We start from the raw sequence: 21,669 nt of genomic DNA on the forward strand, positions 1-21,669 counted from the left end.
CCTTTGTCCACCAGCGAGGTACGAGCGTTGTGCCACCACATAGCTACTGAGCCCGGCCAGCTGAGCTTCCACAAGGGGGATGTACTGCGTGTCCTGAGCAAGGCTGACCCCGACTGGCTGCTCTGCTCCCTGGGCGCCAGTCAGGGCCTCGTCCCCATCATTTACGTGACCCTCGCCGGCATGGACGACAGCAGAGAGCCCGCCGAACCAGGCCAGCGTTGAGCCACACCCGTTCAGGAGAGAGGCTCGGAAGACGAAAGGCAGGCGGCGACTATAGAACGAGGGTGTTGGTTTTTGAATTTCAAGGACCCCCAGTTTGGTATGCATTAGAGGCCATGGACCCCCGTAACTCTGTGAGAGTGCAAATGGAACCGAATCCACTTGGTTCCATTTGCACACTGTCAGAGTTATGGACCTGTAAACGGTCCATTCGGTTCGTAACTATCAATCTTTTAGCAGGGGACCCCCTGGAACCCCCTGGAAGGACCCCTGGGGGTCCCCGGACCACACTTTGAGAACCACTGGCATACAGAATCTCCATTTTGACTGAGCTTACGGAGACTATGGCTGGTTTAAATGGAATAAAAGTTCGAAGAGGATGATTGGACAAAAAACAAACAAACACATTATTCGAAACGTGGTTGGTGTACAGACACATGCGAGGAAAGCATGCAGGCACAAAACACAAACGTATATCTACTCCCAACGGTACATCCAGTCCGGAATGCATGCATACATCCCAAAGACCAAAAGACAAGACGATAAACCGGACTGTCCCATTCCCATACATCTTTAAGTTTTAATAGAATGAGATGAGGCTAGCCACAGACTGTAGTAGATGTACCTACAATGCCTAGACGCACTTTTCTCTGTGCTCTCCATTCACATACTTACATACTATTATTCACCTACAGTACCTGTGCCACACTTTGAATGCAACGCTTAAAGCAAAATGACACTTTGGTAGAGGTTTGGTAACTCCAGATATTGGTGAGATGTCTTCAATAGTTGTTCAGTTGATTAGAAATTGATATTCCAATATACTGCCCTGCCAAGCCAAAGTGCAGTAACTACATTTTTGGACACACCGAATTTGTGTATCCCAAAGGTCAAATTAGCCTTTGTGATTTTGGGGGATAAACAATTACCTCAAGAACAGATGTACAATTAGTGTAATATCACTTATATGCAGATATTTCATTTGGCTGACCAGTTGAATCACTTTGAAACCCATTTTTCAGTGATTTTTTTCCCCCGTAGTTAGTGCACTTTGCCTTGGCAGAGCAGTATAATCTCCTCATTGACTTACAGTGAAATAGGTCTCAAAGTCACTCATTTAGCACATGAAAGAAACAAAACCGGTTCTGCCAAGTTATAACATTATAAACCCGGTACAGCATTTTTCTTTTTTATACTAAAAAACTAACAAACAATTTTGTATTTCTTTTTTACTCTTTCAATTAGGAAGGAAAACAGGACTGGATCCGCAGATCCAGATCAGAACATTCAAACGTGAGATTATTTAGGAATATCAGTTTATATCAGTTTGCCAATATTTGGAGTTGCGTCATGGCAATGTCACTACACAACCCAAACCTCTACCAAGGTTCAACCTCTTCAAGTAGTTAAAGGATTACACCCATTTTCCACCTGTCATCGTATAATTGGTCCTCACTAATGCTCCTTATAAGATGGCACCATTTCTGTCTACCCGCTCTGTGTCTCAGAGGAGGACTCTGGACAGTTCAGAAACCTGCCTACCAGTGAAATAAAAAAAAATACAAATTTCAAGAACAAGCTTCTATTTCAGCATGCTAACCTTCCAGGAAGAGAAAGGCTGTAGTTTATATTATCTTGGAATCCCCATCGATGATGTCATTGATAGGAAGGTTTCTGAACTGTCCAGGTAGCCAATGAGACGCAGAGTGAGTGGACGGAAATTATATGAAGAATAAGTGAAGAAAAGTGCTCCTTTAAGTGATATCAGCTATCTAAGGTAACCAAGACTGGTGTCATCTCGCTGACAGATGGCTGTCCATCAATTTGGGTAGTAGAATCCTTGCTTTTATAGCAAGGTTTTAGCTGGGTGGATTAGTTTAAACAAAATATATATTTTATAAAACATTGTCACTTTGTAATGTGATTAAAGCCACAGTGTAGTTCAGCAAACGGCTGGGCCACTCCCGTTGTCTTCTCAACACTTATTATTAACAGAGTAGAAAACCATTCTAGGCTTTGTTTAAAGACTGCAGTCCATTCAGGTGAAAACAACCCCAAAAAACAAACCGTTTGAACTTGCTTTTCCTTCTCATCCGTCTCATCACTTAGGCCTGTTTTCATAGTCACACAGGCACAGACGAAATACTGTACATCCTAGGGCTGGGCAATAATGTCGATATTATATCGATATTGTGATATGACACAATATATAGAGATATTGTAATGTCGTGATAAGGCATAAGTGTTGTCTTTTCCTGGTTTTAATCACTTAAGCACTATTTTATACTTTTCAAAAATGTGTCAAATGTTCAAAAAGAGTGAAAATATATTTCCACTGTTTTTGAGCATGTAAAAAAAGAAAATGATATCACAATACAATATCGTCACAATATCGATAGAGGTAATTGGTCAAAGAACATATTTGATCTTGTCCATATTGCCCAGCCCTAACATCCTGTGGTTTCTTTGTTGTAATTGATGCCAGATGAAGGTATTGCCTCAGGTGAGAGTAAGTGTGGGGGGACCTTGGCTTAGTGCATGTAATCTTAGCGACTTTTCCTTTCTGTATTTTGCCACTGTCCATATTTCCCCCCCGATCCTCAAATCCCATGTCCCTTAGGCCTAATTCATACGTGCTCTTGTTGTCGCGATGCTTCGTTAGCTTATAGATCAGATCTTTCTGGCAAGTGACACCTCCGTGCGATGTAGTATGAATTATGCTTTACCCCTCATCAGAGAACAGTGTACAGCTTCAGAAGAGAACAGAATCGAGCAGACAAATGCTAAAACCTGTAGCTGTACATTTGCATTGTATCTATTTACCTGTAAATGCATATGCCACTTACGCTCATGGCGAGTTCTATTTATTTACTGACTAACTGTATTGTGTATAGCTGAGGCATGCATGTGAATAGACAGACAGACAGAATGGAAGGATATTATCGAGTGAAAGTAAAGCTTTGGGGGGCTTTAGGTTTTTTATGAATGTACTGGGCATTCTCTGCTCCCTTGTACCCCATTAAGCTAATTAAATGGCAATTATTTCAATGTGTTGCTTTTCAGTAAGGGACAAAATGCTCATATCTATGCCTTAAAGCACTTGGGAAAGAACCAATTGGGGGAATTGCTGTCTTACAAGCCCTCAAGTCTATTGGCCTAATGTTGGTCCCGGTCAGATGTTTCATATGTATATGCTATGATGCATCCAACAAAATAATTTCCCCAAGCGTATTATCTTATAAGAGATTGTAGGCAACATCATAGATGAGCATTCTCGAGGAAATATGTGAATATTTTTTTGACAGTTTGATAGCAGGTTAAAGGGAACCCCCCCCCCCCCCCCCCCCCCCCAAACACATTTTGTGGTGGAGTTTCGGGCATTTCTATCGAGTTTGTACATGTCACACCAAGGTATAAAATGTGGCCTTAGGTTCTGACTGAGCTGTATTATACAGCTGGTAAAGGGTTAGTTATAGCTTGTTATTATACCTGGTTAAAGGTTGTGTGTACAGTTTATGACTTGCCCGATCCAAATACTATACATGAAACAAGAAAAATAATTATGTACATTTACGCCTGTATGAATGAAAGCTTATGTTTGTGAAAAGTATATATAACGTTAGATCACGATTTGACCATTTTTTGTTGCTTTTGTACAGACCTTTTTATTTTTTTATTATATTTTGTTCTCATGTAATTCCGCATAAACTATTTAATATTTTGTCCTCGGAACTGTAAATATATTTAAATCCTCCAGTGATTTATTTCTGCCATAGAGAGGTCTATATAGATAGCTAATCATCAGAAGCAAGGTTTAGCTTTAGCTTCAATGCTAACGTCCTGCTGATGACCATAGGTTTGCAAGGGATGGAAGGGCGAGGAGGCCACACAGGAGTCACGTACCGGTTCCTACTCTGTCAGTCTTCCAAACCCGGTTAGCGTTTCATTTATTTGGCTCTTTTCGACTGCTAGAACTTAGCTAACCGTGCCGTATGACGGATTTAACAAGTTCTGGATTTGTTTCCATATTCTACGGCTCGGTTCTCAGAACCTAATTTGGGCCCTGCTCTGGACGTGGTACTCCTGAGTTCCTGGGAACCCAGGGAACCCACAACTCAGAAGTCATACTTTCAAAATGCTTCTCGAATAGTGAAAATCTATGACAGAAATCTACACGCTTGGTTTTATGGTTTCAGGGTGTTTCTGGTTCTACTGTAAATAAAGTAAACAAAAAAACAAAACATCACAGGACGTCACAGGTTCTGGTAATTTTCAGGTTCTGGAATATTCTGCCCTTCTCAGTCGAAAAGAGCCAAATGCCACCCTCAGCTCTTCAGGATTTACAGTACATTAGAGCAGAGAGAAAGAAAACAAAAAGAGATTAAGGGTCATATTGATAACATTTTTATATAGAATAATAAAAAGAAAATGATACATCCACAGAGTGTGGAATAAAAGTATCATTTCACACCCAAACAAATATTGTGATTGAGGAATGTATTTTAAATAATTTTGTTGGGTCAAAACTATTGTTTTTGTTTACATCTCAAGCTGATGGCAGCCACTGTCCATGTGGCTTGTCATTGGTAAAGGTACTTTTTCCTCCTAAAAAAACACTTGGGAGGCAGCACCCACTGCATAATTGCACCTTTGAGTCAGGGAAGTAAGGAACCTTATCCAACAGAGGTGTTGAGAGTTTGACATCTAGTGGCTGAATGTTGTCTATTGCACCTTTCAATTCGAATACGCCCCACAGCTTTGACCTGTTAAATGTTTTCCTGAAATGTTAACAGGTTGATGCCATGATGAGTGCCACAAGCGCAAAACTTGTCAAGAATGAAAAACTATTGACCTCGCTCTCAGACCTTTTTTAGCTCTGCTTTCTCTCTTCTTTTCTCCTGCTTCCTGCCCTCACGCCCTGAAATCAAGCCATTCCTCCATGCTTGTACATACTGTTAGCGCCAGTGACACTGCTCTTCTCTCTGTGTCCATGCTATATGATGTGAGTGTATGGCATTATCAACCAACTATGGATGTTAATAACAAAGTACTCATGTGATCACAAACGGGTGGCTCCTGTGTCTTTTTGTCCTGAGTGAATGCATGATTTCTCATGGAATGATGTAGTGCGTTGATGACATATCACCTTTCCAATTACATGGGACCATACTCATATCTTTATCCAGCCCAAGCTGAAAACATGATGTAATGCTTAATTGCCTACATTATCTTCTCCGCCAGGCCGGAATGGACGGGGGCAGGGATTATGTTTTCTCCGCCGTGAGTCTGTGTCTGTCTGTCTACGATAGGTTAGGCTACGATGGGTTTAAACACCCATTGAAGGGCCTCAAAACAACACAGAGCCAAAAGCACTTTCACTTCCACCCATAGGAGGCGCCACTAATGCTACAAATATCATTTGTTGCAGAAACGTGACAATTACTGTCAAAGAGGATTTTCATTCTCCGCAGGAGCTTAAGTAGAAGTCACCAGTTGTTAAAATAGTTCTGCTCGTATGATGAATGAGATACCATTTTACAAAGTTGTTTTGACAGTGTGCATTGGCATGTGAATATATGAATATATGCACCATTAAGAACTGCTTAGCCGACATAGTTCCAACTAAAACTATGTAAGGGTTTGTCCAAAATGAGAAGAAACCATGGATAAATAGCACTGTGTGCGAAGTGCTCTAGCAGCGAGACAGATCTCATGCGTCCGGGAGTGAGGAGGAGAAAAACAGAACGTGAAAATGAGGTACAAATGATATTGTGAGTCATGTGATGAGCGTCAAACAAGGTTTTGATATATAGCACTATACATTTTGCCTGTAATTGCTTCAAAAACGAGTGGGTGGGGCCTATTTCTTACACAAAATGCCATACATCATGAACGCAACATCCACTCAACCCCAAACTGCGATGGCATGTTGAGGGGCCTCTGTAGAGCGCACCTTCTAAAAGAACTTTCACTTCTACCCATAGGGGCGGCTAACATGGGAAAACATTTCCAGCATGTTCATACAAATGCTATTTCCTCACCCAGCTTCCTCGTATCCTAATGGCTGCAATGGCATGGCAACAGTTTGTGTTATAATTCTAGCCCGGTCAGAAACAATACATAAGTTGTGAATGCATGCCCCACCTGGGGGCGGCCATAGCTGAGTGGTTAGTGAGCCCGCCTGGGGCGCCAGAGCCCCTGGTTGTCCAGATACGATTCCAGGTCAGGCCAACAATGTGTCGTGAGCAAGACTCTTAACCCCCAATAGACTCTATGCACAGCAGCCATATTGGAAAGAAATTGGGCCTCTTCCTTACTTCCTTCACAGGTGTTACCAATGATACTGATGAAGACTGTTCCATTTCGTGTACCAACGACCCCATAACTCTGAGAGTGTACAAATGGAACCAAATGGACCCGTTACACACGCGCAATCGGCCATTTGGAACCCCCTCAAGGAACCATGAGGGTACCTGTACCACACTTTGAGACCCACTGGTGTAGCAGAGTGTTTCCAGTGAGCCAACATGCACAATATCAGCACCCTGACTCTGTTTGACAAAGAATGGAAGAGTGCCTTCATTAGTATTATTGGTAACACCTGTGAATGTCTTTCCAGTATGGGGCTGTGCATGTAGAGCCTATTGCTCCCCGAGCACTCTGGCTCTCTGAGCAAAACATGATGCCCATTTTATTTTATGCCCATTTACGGAGATCCCTGATGTATGGGCATGCCCATATGACTGCCCATATGGGCATATCGGTCGGATCAGCGGTTCTGGACAACCGGATTTCCATAATACCTATCTGCATATCGGTCGGATTGGCGTGCAAGTCATGAACAATGCAAGTTGGGAATACATGCCCCACCCAGTTATGCTATACCCGTTGTACCCATTATCAGATTGTACTCGTCTGTCGGTCTGTGTCCCCTTTAATGCCCATATATGGAGATCTCTGTATCTGTCAGTCTGTCTGCCTGTGTTCCTTTTATGGAGATCCCTGATGTCACCAATTCTCATATAAATATTGGTTGGATCAGTGGTTCTGGAAAACTGGATGTCTATTATGCCTATAAAATATGGGCACATCGGTCGGATCGGCGGTTCCTTAACAACCACCTATCCGAATGACTCCACGGCGGGCACCGCACTCCCTCAAGTCCTCGCCAATGCGTGCGCCGAGATTGAAGTTGGTCGGTCCCATACAGTATGCGCATGACCATATATGGACATAGCGGTCGGATCTGCGATTCTGCAAAACTGAATCTCTGTATATGCCTATATATGGGGTATCGGTAAGATCGGCGGTTCTGGACAACCGCATTATTCGACCAACTCGATGCCGCGAGTCCCAACTCCCTCTAGTCGGTGCGTCGAGTTTGAAGTCAGTCGTTTGGACGGTTCTGGAGATACTTATTTATTTATTTACCAGGGACGGTGCACATTAATCAACATGTCAGTTTTCACATCCATGTAAATGAGCCAGAGTTGGCCAGAAGCAAATTTTCATCTGTAGTCCCTGAGCAGGCTGTTAAAAAGGTCATACTAATTGGGCACTTTTGGGTACACTCTTGGGTACTTTTGGGTACACGTTTGGGTACTTTTGGGTACTTTTGCGTAATTAGTATGACCCTTAAAAAGTGGTGATAAAACTATCCATACAAAAACAGACATATCAATACAGTAGACAGGTAGACATACAGTAGTAGGACAGAGCAATTACAGTAAAATATGAGAAATGACACCAGTGACAAAGAGCTGTTAATTACCCATGATTACACATTTGGTTTCCTTTAAGCCATCTCTTAAGGTTGAATTTGAAGTTCAAATAGTTGGTGGTCTCTCTTACTTCGGTAGGGAGACTATTCCAGTGATGGGAGCCTCTAACAGAGAAGACTGTTTCACCACGTCTGAATGGTACATCGCAGTCCCCTCTGGTAGTTGCCCTTGTTGCTCTGTCACCACTTTTCCTTCGCTCTGTTGAACTGTTGCAGTGGAGGAAGTGCAAGACCATTTAAAACCTTAAAACGTTGACAAGCCTCTGCTAAATGTTTAACATGTGAACTACAGACCGACGGACGGGCATACAGAGATTTTGTTCATTTATTATTACTAGAAGTTCAGACACCTACGACACACTGCCAATCCCACTGATATGCCCATATATGGAGATTTCTGTATCTGTCAGTCAATGTCCCTTTATGCCCATATATGGAGATCCCTGATGTCATCACTATATGCCCTATGGGCAATGCCCCCTTTTGTGCCCATATATGGAGCTGAGTGATTTGTTGCGCCTGATGCCATGACGACACTTTGAGGTTAGACAACACACTCCATATTTGGGCGTAGCTGAGTCATGGTGACATGAGCGTGATGTTAGAGGTCCGTCCAGCTAAGCCAATCTTAATATAGGATTGTAAGATGATGACAGACCAGAGCTATGGAACGAATAAGAATAACAAGACAGAGTGAAGAAAGACAGAGAAGAAACAGAATGACTCAGAGAGACAGAGACAGAGACAGAGGTAGAAGGAGCCGCAAAGAGACAGACAGAGACAGAGACAGACAGAGAAGATGCAGAATGACACAGAGAGACATATACAGAGATAGACACAGTCGGAAAGAGACGGAGAGAGACAAAGACACAAAGTGTTGTAAAGAGACAGAGGGAGACAAAGACACAAAGAGACACAAAGCCACAGAGAGAGACAGTGATCCTGGCCTCAAAGTCGAAGTTGACAATCTTGATGGGCCACTTATGCAAATATCTTATGCAAACCATACCATAGCAAAGCAGTGTCATCAGATAATTGTGGATTGTATCTGTAGAGTGATTCAGAAGCACAAGAATCGAAGGAACCAAAACGGTTCTTTCCAACCTCAGAACTCAACTTTTGTCATGGAGGAAGATCAGAAGCCAAAGTCCACCAGTTGTATGAAGAAAATGGAAAGTGTCTCATATTTTACAACTTTCAGTATTGATAAATTGGGACAGCCTTTGCTGAACGGAACCCCCCAGCTGACTGAAGGGTGGGAAGTTCCAACATATAAGCAGATCTTCACCCAAGTTATTGGTACCGATGGACAAGAGAAAGAAATGAAAGACAAAACACCTAAGTCTACTTGCTTCAATTGTGGACTGGGTGGTCATCGTCTGCAAGACTGCCCCAAGCCAAAGAATATGGCCATAATTAATGAAAGACGAAAGGACTTTACTCAAAGCAGCAACCATTTCACCCAGAGCAACCAGAGGTACTGGGATAAAGAAGAGGATGGATTTGCTAAATCCTTAAATAATCGTGAGCCTGGTTCCATCTGCAACAAGAGAAGGAGGCATGATTCTGTCTCATCGCCCCAAAGAAAGAAAATAAGGTCCTGTCCCGACAGGGGCTCATATTTGGATTTAGATTCCAAAAAGGACACTCCCGGTTGTAACTTTCAGTTCCAGCCTCCACTGCCTCTTGGCTCACCTGTATTCAGTTCACCACCTCCTTTACCCAAGGGTATACCACCCGCTACCCCAACTACTACTACTACTACGACTGCGACACCTAATTGCTCTCCAGCACTGCAAGAAAGTAACTGGAAAGAGCTTGACAAGATTGGAGAAGATGTGGAGGGCATCCAGACACTGGAGCTAGAAGAACAACCGAGGCTGATTTGTCAAAATAGTGAAGAGCAGACAAAAGTGGACTCGGCCATTAGTGGACACCTCTGTCCAGCTGAGCTGTCCACTAATGCTGAAGAATACAAGCTTGGTAGCCCTTGTCCAATTTGTTTGCATGAAGACAGCTCTCAGAGCTCTGGCCCAGTCATAGATAAAGAAGATAGCCCTCAGAGTCCTAGGCCAATCAAAGTTGAAGAAGACATCCCTCAGAGCCCTGGTCCAATCACAGTCCAAGAAGATGGCCCTAAGAGCCCTTATCCACTTAGAGAGCAAAATGTCCCTCAGAGCTTTGGTCCATTTAAAGTTGAAGAAGATAGCCCTGAAAGCCATCCTCTTCCAGATCTCCCTACTCAAGAGGCTGTAGGTGTCATATCTGTCGAGAAGATAACAGCAGTACCCCATCGGAGTAATTTTGCAGCTGGCATTGTTCATTTTGAGGATACACCCGAGTTTACGGAAGTTGCTGTGGCCACTGGGACATATCTTAAGATCCGAGACTTATGCAAATGTTCACCACGAAATTTGGCCAAAGACAAAAATATTGCAAAACACGCTGCCTACATGTCCACCGATTATCCTGAGCCTGGTGCGATCTGCAACAAGAGAAGGTATGATTCTGTCTCATCTCAGCAGAGAAAGAAAAGGAGGTCCAGTCTTGTCAGAAAATCAGTTATGGATGTAGACTCAGACATAAACACTCTCGGTCATTACCCAAGTTCACATGGCGGTCAGTTACAGCCTCCTTTCTCACCTGCCTTCAGTTCACCACCTCCTTTACCCCAGAGTATACCGCCTGCTACTCCGACTCCACCCCCTCTTCCTGAAGACACCCCTCCTGCCACACCTACCCTTTCTCCAGCACTGCAAGGACATTCCTGGAAAGCGCTTGACAAAACTGGAGAAGATGTGTTGAATGGTTTGACACTGGAGGAGCTAGAAGAGCAACAGAGGCTGATCTGGGAAGCTCTGGAAAAAGTGGATACAGCCACGAACGGTGATTGCGAGACACCCGCCATGGGAAGAGCTGTACCGAGCTCATTCAATATTTTTCACACGCTTGTACTGTAGACACAGATTCGGAAATTAAAGATAATGAACCGGAAGGAGTAGCTGACACAACGGAATCTGCAGAAGCCATCTGTCAAAATAGTGAAAAGCAGACAATAGCCGAAAGTGTCCACTGAGGCTGAACACATGTTTGAGAGCCCTGGTCCAATCTGTGTGCGGGATGATAGCCCTCAGAGCCCTAGGCCAGTCAAAGTTGAAGATATCCCTAAGAGTTCTGGTGCATTCAAAGTTAAAGATATACCTGAGAGCCCTGTTCCAGATCTCCCTTCTCCTTACTTAATCGTTAATTCCTGTAAGCTGTTGAGAGAAGTCAAAAGAAAGAATGCCTGAATGACCAAGAAAGCCATCACCAAGGCCGCCGCTAAGGGCGGTAAGAAGCACAAGTAACACCATTTATGAGCTCAACATTCTAAAGCACTGACATACTGATACCGGTATCTCTTCCGAGGCCTGGACAAAATAACATTTTATTCAAACTTATATCTGCAATAATTTCTGATGATTTCTGTAAGAGGTGGGCCTCTATAAACTGTCATTTGAAATGCAAGAGTGCCTGCGCAGATCTGCGTTGGTGGGCATGCATAGCAACAGTTTGTGGTGTTTGTGACGTCAGACAAGAGCTCTGGTCGATATACAGAAATATAGAGTGGAGATAATAGAGACAAAGAGATAGATACTTTGAAAGATGTATTGATAATACCGGGGCCAGTCCACATGGCAGGGCAGAGACGACCCACATCTCCACATACCACCCTGGAGCGGATGTCTCTGAAACGACTACCCGGGATTTTACATCGTTTTCTGTTCAGCCGGCCACAGGAGTTTCCAGTGGCTCGCTACTTCATTGGAGCTCTGTTTGGTGCTGTGTGTGGTTTAGGCTTGTTACAGGGTTTCAGCTACAACCTTCCCCTAAGCTTCCACCAACGCATAATAGCGGCATCTCTGTTTGTCGCCCTGTGTGCCGTGGGCGGAGCATTTTCCTCCTCCTTCTGCTGTTCAGTCCTCCTGACCATTCCCAGCATGCTTAGCTCTCAGGGCAGGGCATACGTGATGCTCTTACTCTTCTCGGGCCTCGCCAGTGGGCCCATCTCTAATATCCAGCGTAACATGCAGGCAATATCACTAACTCTGGGCTGTAACATTGACCTGCAGATAAACCACACTAAGGTCATGTGGAGGGCAGTCATGAGTCCGTTCAGGGAGGTGCTCCAGGACATAGTCAACAGCAGCAGTCATTTCCAACAGAACCTCACGGAGGTAAAGGCGGACTTTAAGAACCTTACAGATGAGCTCATGGCTCAGCACGGTTATGATCCTATCAGAGCGAGGAGCGTCACTGCCAACGAGAGCACGCAAGACAAGTTCACTGCCAATACCATGATGCAATGTGACAACGTGGTGGGGATGGGAATCAAACGCTGTCAAGACTGGTTTAAGGCCAAACATGGTGAATGCATGGACGCCATTCAAGTCCCCCTCATCAACGATATCCTGTGTGTGTCCATGAAGTTCGACTTCCTCTGTGATGTCATGAAAATTATGATTCCGTGGTGCAGGGAGCAGATCCCTGTGGAGGGGAACTTTGGTAACACGTACGACAAACTGAACCAGTCTATTGATCGGCTGGCTGGTGAGTTCCACACCGAGGTGGGCATAGGGGAAGAGGAGGTGGTCGGGGACACAATCCTAAAGGAGAATGTCACGGAAGGTCTGAAGAAAGAATTCCAGGAGATCCAGGCTGTGACAGACCTGCTCTTTCAAGTCCTCCAGTTCCTCATGTCCCTCACCTTCATCACCGTCTTCATCTCTGCTTTTTGCTATGCCAGACAGTACAACCGGGATATTCAATTTGACAACATGTACATCACCACGTATTTCAGACAGATAGACACACGTAGGAAGAAAGCTGGCAAGAGCTACCTGTTGCCTACGAGGAAAGCGGAGAGAGGGCAGTTCATCATTCCCAATAGTGTCTCTGTCAACTCCTTTGAGCTTAAACTGGTGACGGGAGGTCTGTTGCAGGTGTTGGCTATAGGTGTGGTGGTGGGTATTCTCCTGGGAGCAGACCGGGTGCTCTACCACATGTTGGGCATTATCGAGAGACACACCTTCACCGAGTTCAACCTGACCAGCGTGCAGGATATTCAAATTAAGGTGGAAGGAGACGGGATGATGGCCCGCCTACTGAGGAACACTATCGGAGCCTTTAACGCCTCCTTTGGCCTGGATATGGAGACTACCAACATTCAATGTCTTCCTATTCCTGTCAGCCTGACTTCGGCGGAGTATGTATGGAGTACGGTTCCTCTCCTGATGTTGGCGCTAATGTGCCTCACGCAGGCTTACAGCAATCGCCTGAGAAGGGTCACAGCGTCCTTCTTTTTCCCCAAGAGAGAGAAGACGCGTGTTTTGTTCCTCTACAACCTCCATATCCACAGACGGAGGGCCTACGCCTTCCACCTGCGCAGGCGTGTCATCAGCCAGGGACTCGGAGCGACGTGGTGCCCTGGTATCGTGCGGGGTTTGGAGAGGCTGGGTGGTTGGAGGTTGGAGTGGTGCTATGGGTGTGGGGAGAGGCAGAGGGGTGCTGGGACGAGGGTAGTGGTGAGGTGTCCTACTGTAGGCTGCCAGGCTATATTTTGTCCCGAGTGTTGGAAAGTCCTGGACGAGCTGTGTCCCCTCTGTGGTCCCCGCAACGAAGAACAGCAGGTCAAGGAGAGCAGTTCAACAGAGAGTTAATGATCAGATTATTATTATTTTATGTTATTATTTTTTAATTAAAGCTGATATTTTTGGATTAAAACAATACTTTTTTTGTGTGAAAAAAGTTGAGGCTTTATATTCTGATAGTAATCATTGCTATAGAGTTTGTTCAGTAAGGGGGTTTCCCATGTCTCCAGCTCTTGGACTGCCAATTTCATATACTCAGGAGATAGTACACATGTATCAGCTATCAGCAGTTTTATGGTCATATCTGTGACATCACTTCCAATATCACATGTTTATCCTGTATCCTGTATGAGTTGAGTTCTCAGTCCTGAAAATTGGTATCACGATCGGAAATGCATTTCTGTTTACTAAAGAGCTGGAGAGATGGGGAGACTCCTGTTACTGAACAAACAATCTAACAACGATTACTATCAGAAAATAGAGCTTTAACATATATTTTAAGAAAACAATATCACTTACTGCACCTTTAAGATTGTTTTTTATCTTTCAACTACCAGCGTTGCATTGGGTTTTGACAGTGGCTCATAAGGGGCGAGCTGCCTAGAACAGTGATTTTCAACATTTTCAATTTCAAGGATTTCAAGGAGGTTTGATATGCATATTAGACCACGGACCCCCATTTGATAAAAAAGAAAAAAAATCTCTTGAATCTACCGTGGTGCATCTGGCTCTGTCGAGCGGCCATACACGAACACTATATTGGCCCGTGCTCGGGGGAGGGAAGTCGGGTGGGGAGCCTGCAAGTAATCCTACGGTCTGGCGCGACACCTGTCAGCAGGGAGTGTTGGGCGGTAGGAGTAGTGTGAAGGCTCTACGTCCTCCAGGTGGGGCTCCTCACTGGCAGGTGAGTCAGTAGGATATACCAGCAGTGACAGCACAGAAATGTGTGTGGGGAGGTAATCAATTGGCATAACGGCTAAATTGGGGAGAAAAAGGGGGTGAAAGAAACAAAAACATTATGTAGATCTACAAGCTCATAACACGTTGCGATGTGACGCCTTCTGAGCTCATAGATACAATACCACCGGTACCTAGAATACAGTGTGTTTGTTTATAGAATACCATCTGTATAATGTAAACAAGCAGTCTGTGACAGGTGTCTGCAACCTTTAATTCTCTGCAACCAATCTTTTGGTTGTTTTGACATCACTTAAATTGACCTTTAGGCATGCATGGCAACGGTTTGTGTTGTGTGATGTTAGGTCAGAGCTCTAGTCTATATAAGGTGGTCTATGGGTTTAGACTTCAACTTCTGCCAAGGACAGAGAGACATTGACACAGAGAGCACCTATAACTAACATTAGCTAAACACTCCTGACTCCTGAGCATCAGAATAATAAATAACCAACTAAATACATACATTTCAGACTGCATTTAAAGCAACAATGAGAGATGTTTCAGGATTCCTCAAACAACAACAGAGCAACAGCTCCACTCCGGAGTTGGCGACAGAATGGCACATGCTGGAGGATCTGTACGCAAAGAAACTGTGGCATCAGCTAACTTTGAAGCTCAGAGATTTTGTGAAAGATCCATGTTTCGAAACGGGAGACGGGCTCATACAGATGTATGACAACTTCCTCTGTGATTTTGAACACAGAATCAATCCATTATCCCTAGTGGAAATTATACTCTATGTTGCTAGACAGATGTCAGATCCTAAAGATGCCATTCCTTTCCTGGAGAAGACTATCGAAAAAGTAAAGACCAGTGAAGAGGCAGTCATTCTCTGCAAGACATCTATTGGCAGTCTTAAGCTGGAGATCAATGACCTTCCTGCCACAAAGAAACTCATCGAAGAGGTGGATGAGATGTTGGATAAGTTGCCTGGGGTTACGTCGGTCCACGGGGACTTTTATGATCTCTCCAGCAAATATTACTGGATCATTAGTGACCATGCCAGCTACTATAAGGACGCCCTGCGTTACCTCGGCTGTGTAGACATTCAGGACTTGCCAGACACGGAGAAGCAGGAAAGGGCATTTAAATTGGGCCGGGCTGGCCTCATGGGAGAAGGAGTTTACAACTTTGGAGAATTGCTAATGCATCCAGTGCTCCAGACCCTGAGGAACACGGACAAGCAGTGGCTCATTGACACGCTCTATGCCTTCAATGGAGGCAACGTGGAGAAGTTCCAGAGCTTCAAGTTTGCCTGGGGCCAGCAGCCTGACCTTGCAGCACACGAGGCAAAGCTAATGCAGAAAATCCAACTGCTCTGTGTGATGGAGATGACTTTCACCTGTCCTGCCAACCACAGGCAGCTGACGTTCCATGAGATCGCCCAGAGTGCCCAAATCCCTGTCAACGAGGCGGAACTTCTGGTGATGAAGGCTCTCTCCGTGGGCCTGATTAAAGGTAACATCGATGAGGTGGACCAGAGGGTTCAGATGACCTGGGTCCAACCCAGAGTGCTGGACCAGCAGCAGATAAAGGGGATGGAGAAGAGGTTGGACTTCTGGTGCGGTGACGTGAAGAATATGGCGACGCTAGTGGAGAAACAGGCCCATGACATCCTCACCTAAATAGGATTTCCCCTTGGTCTGTGTCCCCTTTTATTCATCAGCAAGAGGACATATAAATAGGGAACAGTGAATGGTAGTGATGAGCCGTGCCTTTAGTTTGACCTTGAGTAGGCTGGGACAATAACCGCATTAATGTGGTATGTGATGGATTCCGTGAGGTTGAGCTCATCACTGCAATACTTCTTTTTTTTTTCATTTTGCTGCTGAATGTTACGGGAGTCTGATATGGTGTCTGATATGAAATAACAAGTTTTCTGACGGCTAGTGCCCTCTTTGCAATTGCCTGCTGAGGGTGCGGGAACAGCAAACAGTCTGAACAGGCTGGTGAGGAAGGCTGGCTCCATTGTCGGTGCCATACTGGATGGGACAGAGGAGGTGGCGAAGGTGAGAACAGGGGGTAAGCTGTAAACTATAATGGCCAACTCCCTCCCACTCCAGTCCATGAGGAGATAGTGGGGCAATTGAGTAAGAGGGGAATCTACAGATTCATCTCTCGGTGGAGGTGTGATAGACTTGGTCTGTCCTTTGTGCTGGTAGCCATGAGGATATACGAGACACTCAATGGTCGCTCTGTAGACTAATGACTCTGGACCTGAAACACCAGTACATTTACCGTACCTGTAGACACTTAGGTCTGACATACCGCACGGAAAGAACACTGTATTGATATCACTGTATACTGTTGATGTCGTAACAACACTGTATTGTCTGAGCTTAGTGCGTAATACTGCAATGACACTGTGATTGTGTCTATTGTTTATGCTTAGAGCGTAGTACTGCAATGGCACTGTGATTGTGTGTATTTGTTTCTGCACAGTGCAGGATACAGTACCGGATATATTCTGTCGTATACCATTGCTGATGGTGTTTCTGTGATGATATTTCTTTCTCTTTCTTTTTTTTTTACACCCAGCTACTGTGTCGCTCTTCACTTTGCTGGATCTTACAGTATGGATGTTCGTTTATAACTTCACCTCTTCTGCTGGATGAACCCTGGTCTTCCATCAGTAGAGGTAGATATCAAATATATATACATGTATGAGAACGTAGAATCTACAGTCAGCTATGCATGACTTAAGTAGATGAATGAGAATGGGAGTAGTACAAAAAAAGACCAGTCAGTGTGCCAGTGTAAAATGCATGTAAACAGTCAGGTCACATCATACACAGTACAGTGCATAAATAGGCATAGGCTATCAAGAACATGCACACCAACATGGCTGACACGTCCATTGAGTTCAATGTAGAAGTGGCTTCCTCAAGCTATATACAGTAGGCGAACATTTCTATACTAAGATAATAAATACAAATAAAACGTGGATACATTTATAGGGGGAAGGTTAAAACTAGATAAAATGATACGTAATAAAAATCTCAATGTTTCAGTCAAGTTGGTGCATCATAGATTTTCATTTCTCAGGGATAGTGCATATTATTAAACATTAGTGTAAAATATGCCGGAATTATCCCAAAGGCTAGTCTTCCTCCATAGTCCATGGCCAGGTGTAAAGCTGAGGAAGGCTTTGTAGCCGAAATCGCATCCTGTTTGTGTTGTTGCCTATAAAAAAAGAAGTGCCTGAATGGACAGAACGTGAGTGCTGGCTATCATTTCTTATATGATGTACTTTTGGAGCCGTGCACCCAGCAAGTTTTGCCTCTGGGGGCACCACCTCCTTTTTTGTGTAGAAGCAGTAACTTGGTTTGGCTCCTCCCCTTTCTTAGTCCACTTCCTCCCGCGGGTGCTTCTGTGTTTATTCCTACTAACAACATAACATGTTTAAGACAGTGGTGCTGAAAGATTCTGCTGTTAACAGAGAGGGTATGACTGACATCACAGACTGGCCTCCAAGTACTGTGTATGTCTGTACGTCATATATCTTGAGACTAGGGCTGCAACTTTTGATTTATTTTCTTAGTGATTATTCTATTGACGACTTTTTCAATTAATCGAATAATCAAGAAGCGCTTTTGTTCTATATAAAATATACATTTTATATATCAACAATTTTATTACCGGTAACCACTTAAAGTGTTGTTTTTGACTTTGAACAAAAATATGAAAATCTACAAACTCACACAAAATATCACATCTACAAGCTTGTAATGTACAATGTCAGTAATTGAGAATTTTTGCCGATAATGACATGGCCAAAATAGGGATTGATTACTAATAGATTATTTTATGATTTTTTTAATATCGATTTGATTCTAAATTGATTTTTAATTCAATTTAATTGTCGCACCCCTACACAAGACTTTTGTGTGGAGTTGGTTGGATCAGCAATAGTCCCCAAATAGGCCCAAATATGGAAATGATTGATGTCATAATGATGACATCACCAAAGGGTTCAGCAGTCCCAAATATGGAGATCCACACAGCTCCAGCTTGGCCTCTAAGTAGGTAACCAGGTGATAAGGGGTACTGTGCTACGGATAAGCCCAAATATGGACATACAGTAGTACTGGTATCATAGATGTCTAGATGTCATAGATTGACCTCCAAGTAAGTACTCTGATGATGTGTACTACAGTTTGTGTTGTGTATGACGTCACATCAGGGCTGGTCAGTCTATATTCTTTTTCATTTCTGAAAGGGTGCCTGCGCAAATCAGTGTTGTGAGGCATGCATGCAGGTTGTGAATGATGTCAGACTAGAGCCCTGGTCAGACTATATAAGATTTTGTATGCTTTTACTTTCCGACTTCTTCCAAGGACAAAACATGGCGACCACCATCTCTGTTTGCCAGCCGCAAGCTGGAGGCTTTAACTTCGAGAACTGCAGGAGAAACGCAGCACTGGAGGCTGACGTTGCCAAACTGGGGTGCAACTTGCCCGCCGCTCGCAAAACGGGCACCACCATCGTCGGGCTCGTTTTCAAGGACGGGATAATCCTCGGCGCCGACACCAGGGCCACCGAGGGCATGATAGTGGCCGACAAGAACTGCTCCAAGATCCACTACATTGCCCCCAACATCTACTGCTGCGGAGCGGGGACGGCCGCGGACACGGAGATGACGACCGCGCTCATCTCGTCCAACCTGGAGCTGCACGCTCTCTCCACGGGCCGACTGCCCCGCGTGGCCACCGCCTGCCGCATGCTCAAGCAGATGCTCTTCAGGTACCAGGGCTACATCGGAGCGGCTCTGGTGCTGGGCGGGGTGGACTGCATGGGCTCGCACCTTTACAGCATTTACCCCCACGGCTCGACCGACAAGCTGCCCTACGTCACCATGGGCTCCGGCTCGCTGGCCGCCATGGCGGTGTTCGAGGATCGCTACAAGCCCGGCATGGAGAAGGACGCGGCCAAGCAGCTGGTGTGCGACGCCATCGCGGCGGGGATCTTCAATGACCTGGGGTCGGGCAGCAACGTCGACCTGTGCGTCATTACCAAGGGCGGCGTGGAGTACCTGAGGCCCTACAACGTAGCCAACCAGAAGGGTGTCAGAGCTGGAGACTACAAGTACAAACGCGGGACAACCGAGGTGTTGAAGAAGGCCGTGATCCGATTGGACCTGGAGGTTGTGGAGGAGACGGTGCAGACCATGGATACTTCCTGAACCAGCGTGATTATCAACCTTTTTTAATTTCAAGGACCCCTAGTTTGATATGCCTTAAGCCACGGACCCCTATTTGATGTCATTTTTTATCTCCCTGACCCCTGAGTTATAGCTCTTTTCGGCTACAATTGAATCTGGATTTGTTTCCATACACTACGGCTTCTGGGGGTTCTGGAAGGTTTCAGGTTATGGAAGGTTCTGGATGAGCGAGCCTTAGTCGAAAACAGCCACTCCACGTTGACAAACCGTGAACTGTTCCATTTGTTTCCTCTTGTTTGAGAGTTAACAAGTCTGGTAGTTAGTGAGGTCATCCTCGATTTTGCCTGAATTTTAAACTGGTGTGGGCTGAACGCCACCTAAGACCTGGGACAGTAACCATACTAACATTTTTCTTGTCATGCAGAGTTGAGCTCATTACCACAAATTTGTATTATTATTTTTTTAAACATTTTTAATGGTGTGGCTCTATATGAAGCAATGTAAAAAAAAACTGAGGAAATTTAAAAGACAAACATTTTGTGTATTTATGTTAAATGAAATACTTCGCGTGACGTGTGTGCAGAGGAAAAGAGGGACAGACCGACAAAGCCTCCTGTAGGCCGACCCCTTGGGTCTGGCTGTTGCGAGGATTTTCCTTTTTAAACTGTTACTTATCCTGTCTTACACCAGCGACAACTGGATGTGCACAATATTCTTCACTGAACCAGAAAGCGGAGCCGTCTGAGAGCGGGTCTGTCGCAGGGGTGGGTGGCTGTGTCCGGGGATAATATCGCAAAACTGCTGGACACGTTTGTTGTGTACCCAGCTGCCAGTAGGCCATGGAAGTACCTTCACATATTTTTTTTGCCTGCATGTTTTTTTTCTTTTTTACTTTAATTAATTTTATAATGGAACTCTGAGACTACAAATGGAACCAAATGGACCCTTGCGGCCCTTATGACCTTTATTTATTCATTATGGAGGTCCTTGAAATCTTAAAGTTTGAGAACCCCTAAATGGTCCTCAAAGTTACTACAGGGGGGGGGCCACCAAATCTTTGTGTGGATAGGGACTTTTTTTTTTACTCTAACCACTTGCATCCCTATTCCGAGGGGAACATCCGCCGAACATAGCGGATCTACAAGCTCACAACGTGTCGCGCTGCGACGCATTGTGAACTTGTAGATCAGCTATTTCCGGCAAAGACGTTTGGTGTAGAGGGAAAAAAGAGCAGCAGATCAAGTACAGAGCCAAAGGTCAAGTTTACAAAGTATTGATGGTTTAAGCAGTTACATATAAACAAGCACATTAACTTACACAACACTGATGATAGTGCTGTCAAAAAAGTCTGAAATGTATGAAAAGGATTACTTTACTCTAAGTTGTGGGGTCCTGCTTCATCTCTCACGCAGAAGTGGTGGCCTGCCGCCTGACAAAGGTTCAAGACCCCTGCTCTAGACTTAGGCTGTGTGTCCACCAAAATAAATAAATAAATGAATAAAGAAATACATAATGACATATTATTCAATAATAATATATAAATAAGTGTATATACTATATGTGTGTGTGTGTGTGTGTGTGTGTGTGTGTGTGTGTGTGTGTGTGTGTGTGTGTGTGTGTGTGTGTGCATATATACATATATATATACATAATATACAGTACATATACTTGTATATGTACTGTGTCCACCAAAATAAATAAAGCTATTATATAAATATGATTCAATAATTTAATTATAAATATATAATATTTATATATATATATATATAAAAAAAACTATATATAACTATAAGTTCAAGTTGACCTGCACTTGACCACAGGTCAGTCAGCTCATTCGAGACCCTCCGTGAGCTTGTAGATCGGCTATTTTCGGCGGGGGCGCGACACCGTCGTACGTACGAGCGGATTATAAACGCAGCGAT

At 44.4% G+C, this 21,669-nt stretch overlaps 4 protein-coding genes across 5 annotated transcripts in view; all 4 read left to right on the plus strand.

Moving 5' to 3' along the window:
- Positions 1-3,287, plus strand: part of rusc2 (RUN and SH3 domain containing 2) — a 51,951-nt gene extending 48,664 nt beyond the window's left edge. For both annotated transcript variants that reach the window (XM_084056288.1, XM_084056289.1), the window contains one exon: positions 15-3,287. In XM_084056288.1, the coding sequence (XP_083912414.1) occupies positions 15-222 (208 nt within the window). In that variant the 3' untranslated portion in view covers positions 223-3,287. The remainder of the gene's footprint in view (positions 1-14) is intronic.
- Positions 3,288-11,673: 8,386 nt separating this feature from the next.
- Positions 11,674-13,698, plus strand: dcst1 (DC-STAMP domain containing 1; the record flags this gene model as incomplete). The annotated part of the gene is made up of 1 exon (XM_084055376.1): positions 11,674-13,698. The coding sequence occupies one exon, from the start codon at positions 11,674-11,676 to the stop codon at positions 13,696-13,698; it is 2,025 nt and encodes a 674-aa protein (XP_083911502.1).
- A 1,376-nt stretch (positions 13,699-15,074) lies between these two features.
- LOC311043356 (26S proteasome non-ATPase regulatory subunit 13-like) lies at positions 15,075-16,215 on the plus strand (the record flags this gene model as incomplete). Its single annotated transcript, XM_084054576.1, has 1 exon — positions 15,075-16,215. The coding sequence occupies one exon, from the start codon at positions 15,075-15,077 to the stop codon at positions 16,209-16,211; it is 1,137 nt and encodes a 378-aa protein (XP_083910702.1). The 3' UTR covers positions 16,212-16,215.
- Positions 16,216-18,931: 2,716 nt separating this feature from the next.
- LOC311043458 (proteasome subunit beta type-7-like) lies at positions 18,932-19,768 on the plus strand (the record flags this gene model as incomplete). Its single annotated transcript, XM_084054709.1, has 1 exon — positions 18,932-19,768. One exon carries the CDS (start codon positions 18,932-18,934, stop codon positions 19,766-19,768), a length of 837 nt encoding a protein of 278 aa, XP_083910835.1.
- Between the last annotated feature and the right edge of the window lie 1,901 nt (positions 19,769-21,669).

Source organism: Gymnoscopelus microlampas, assembly GCF_963454915.1.
Source record: "Gymnoscopelus microlampas genome assembly, chromosome: 4".
In the NCBI taxonomy this organism is placed as follows: Eukaryota; Metazoa; Chordata; class Actinopteri; order Myctophiformes; family Myctophidae; genus Gymnoscopelus; species Gymnoscopelus microlampas.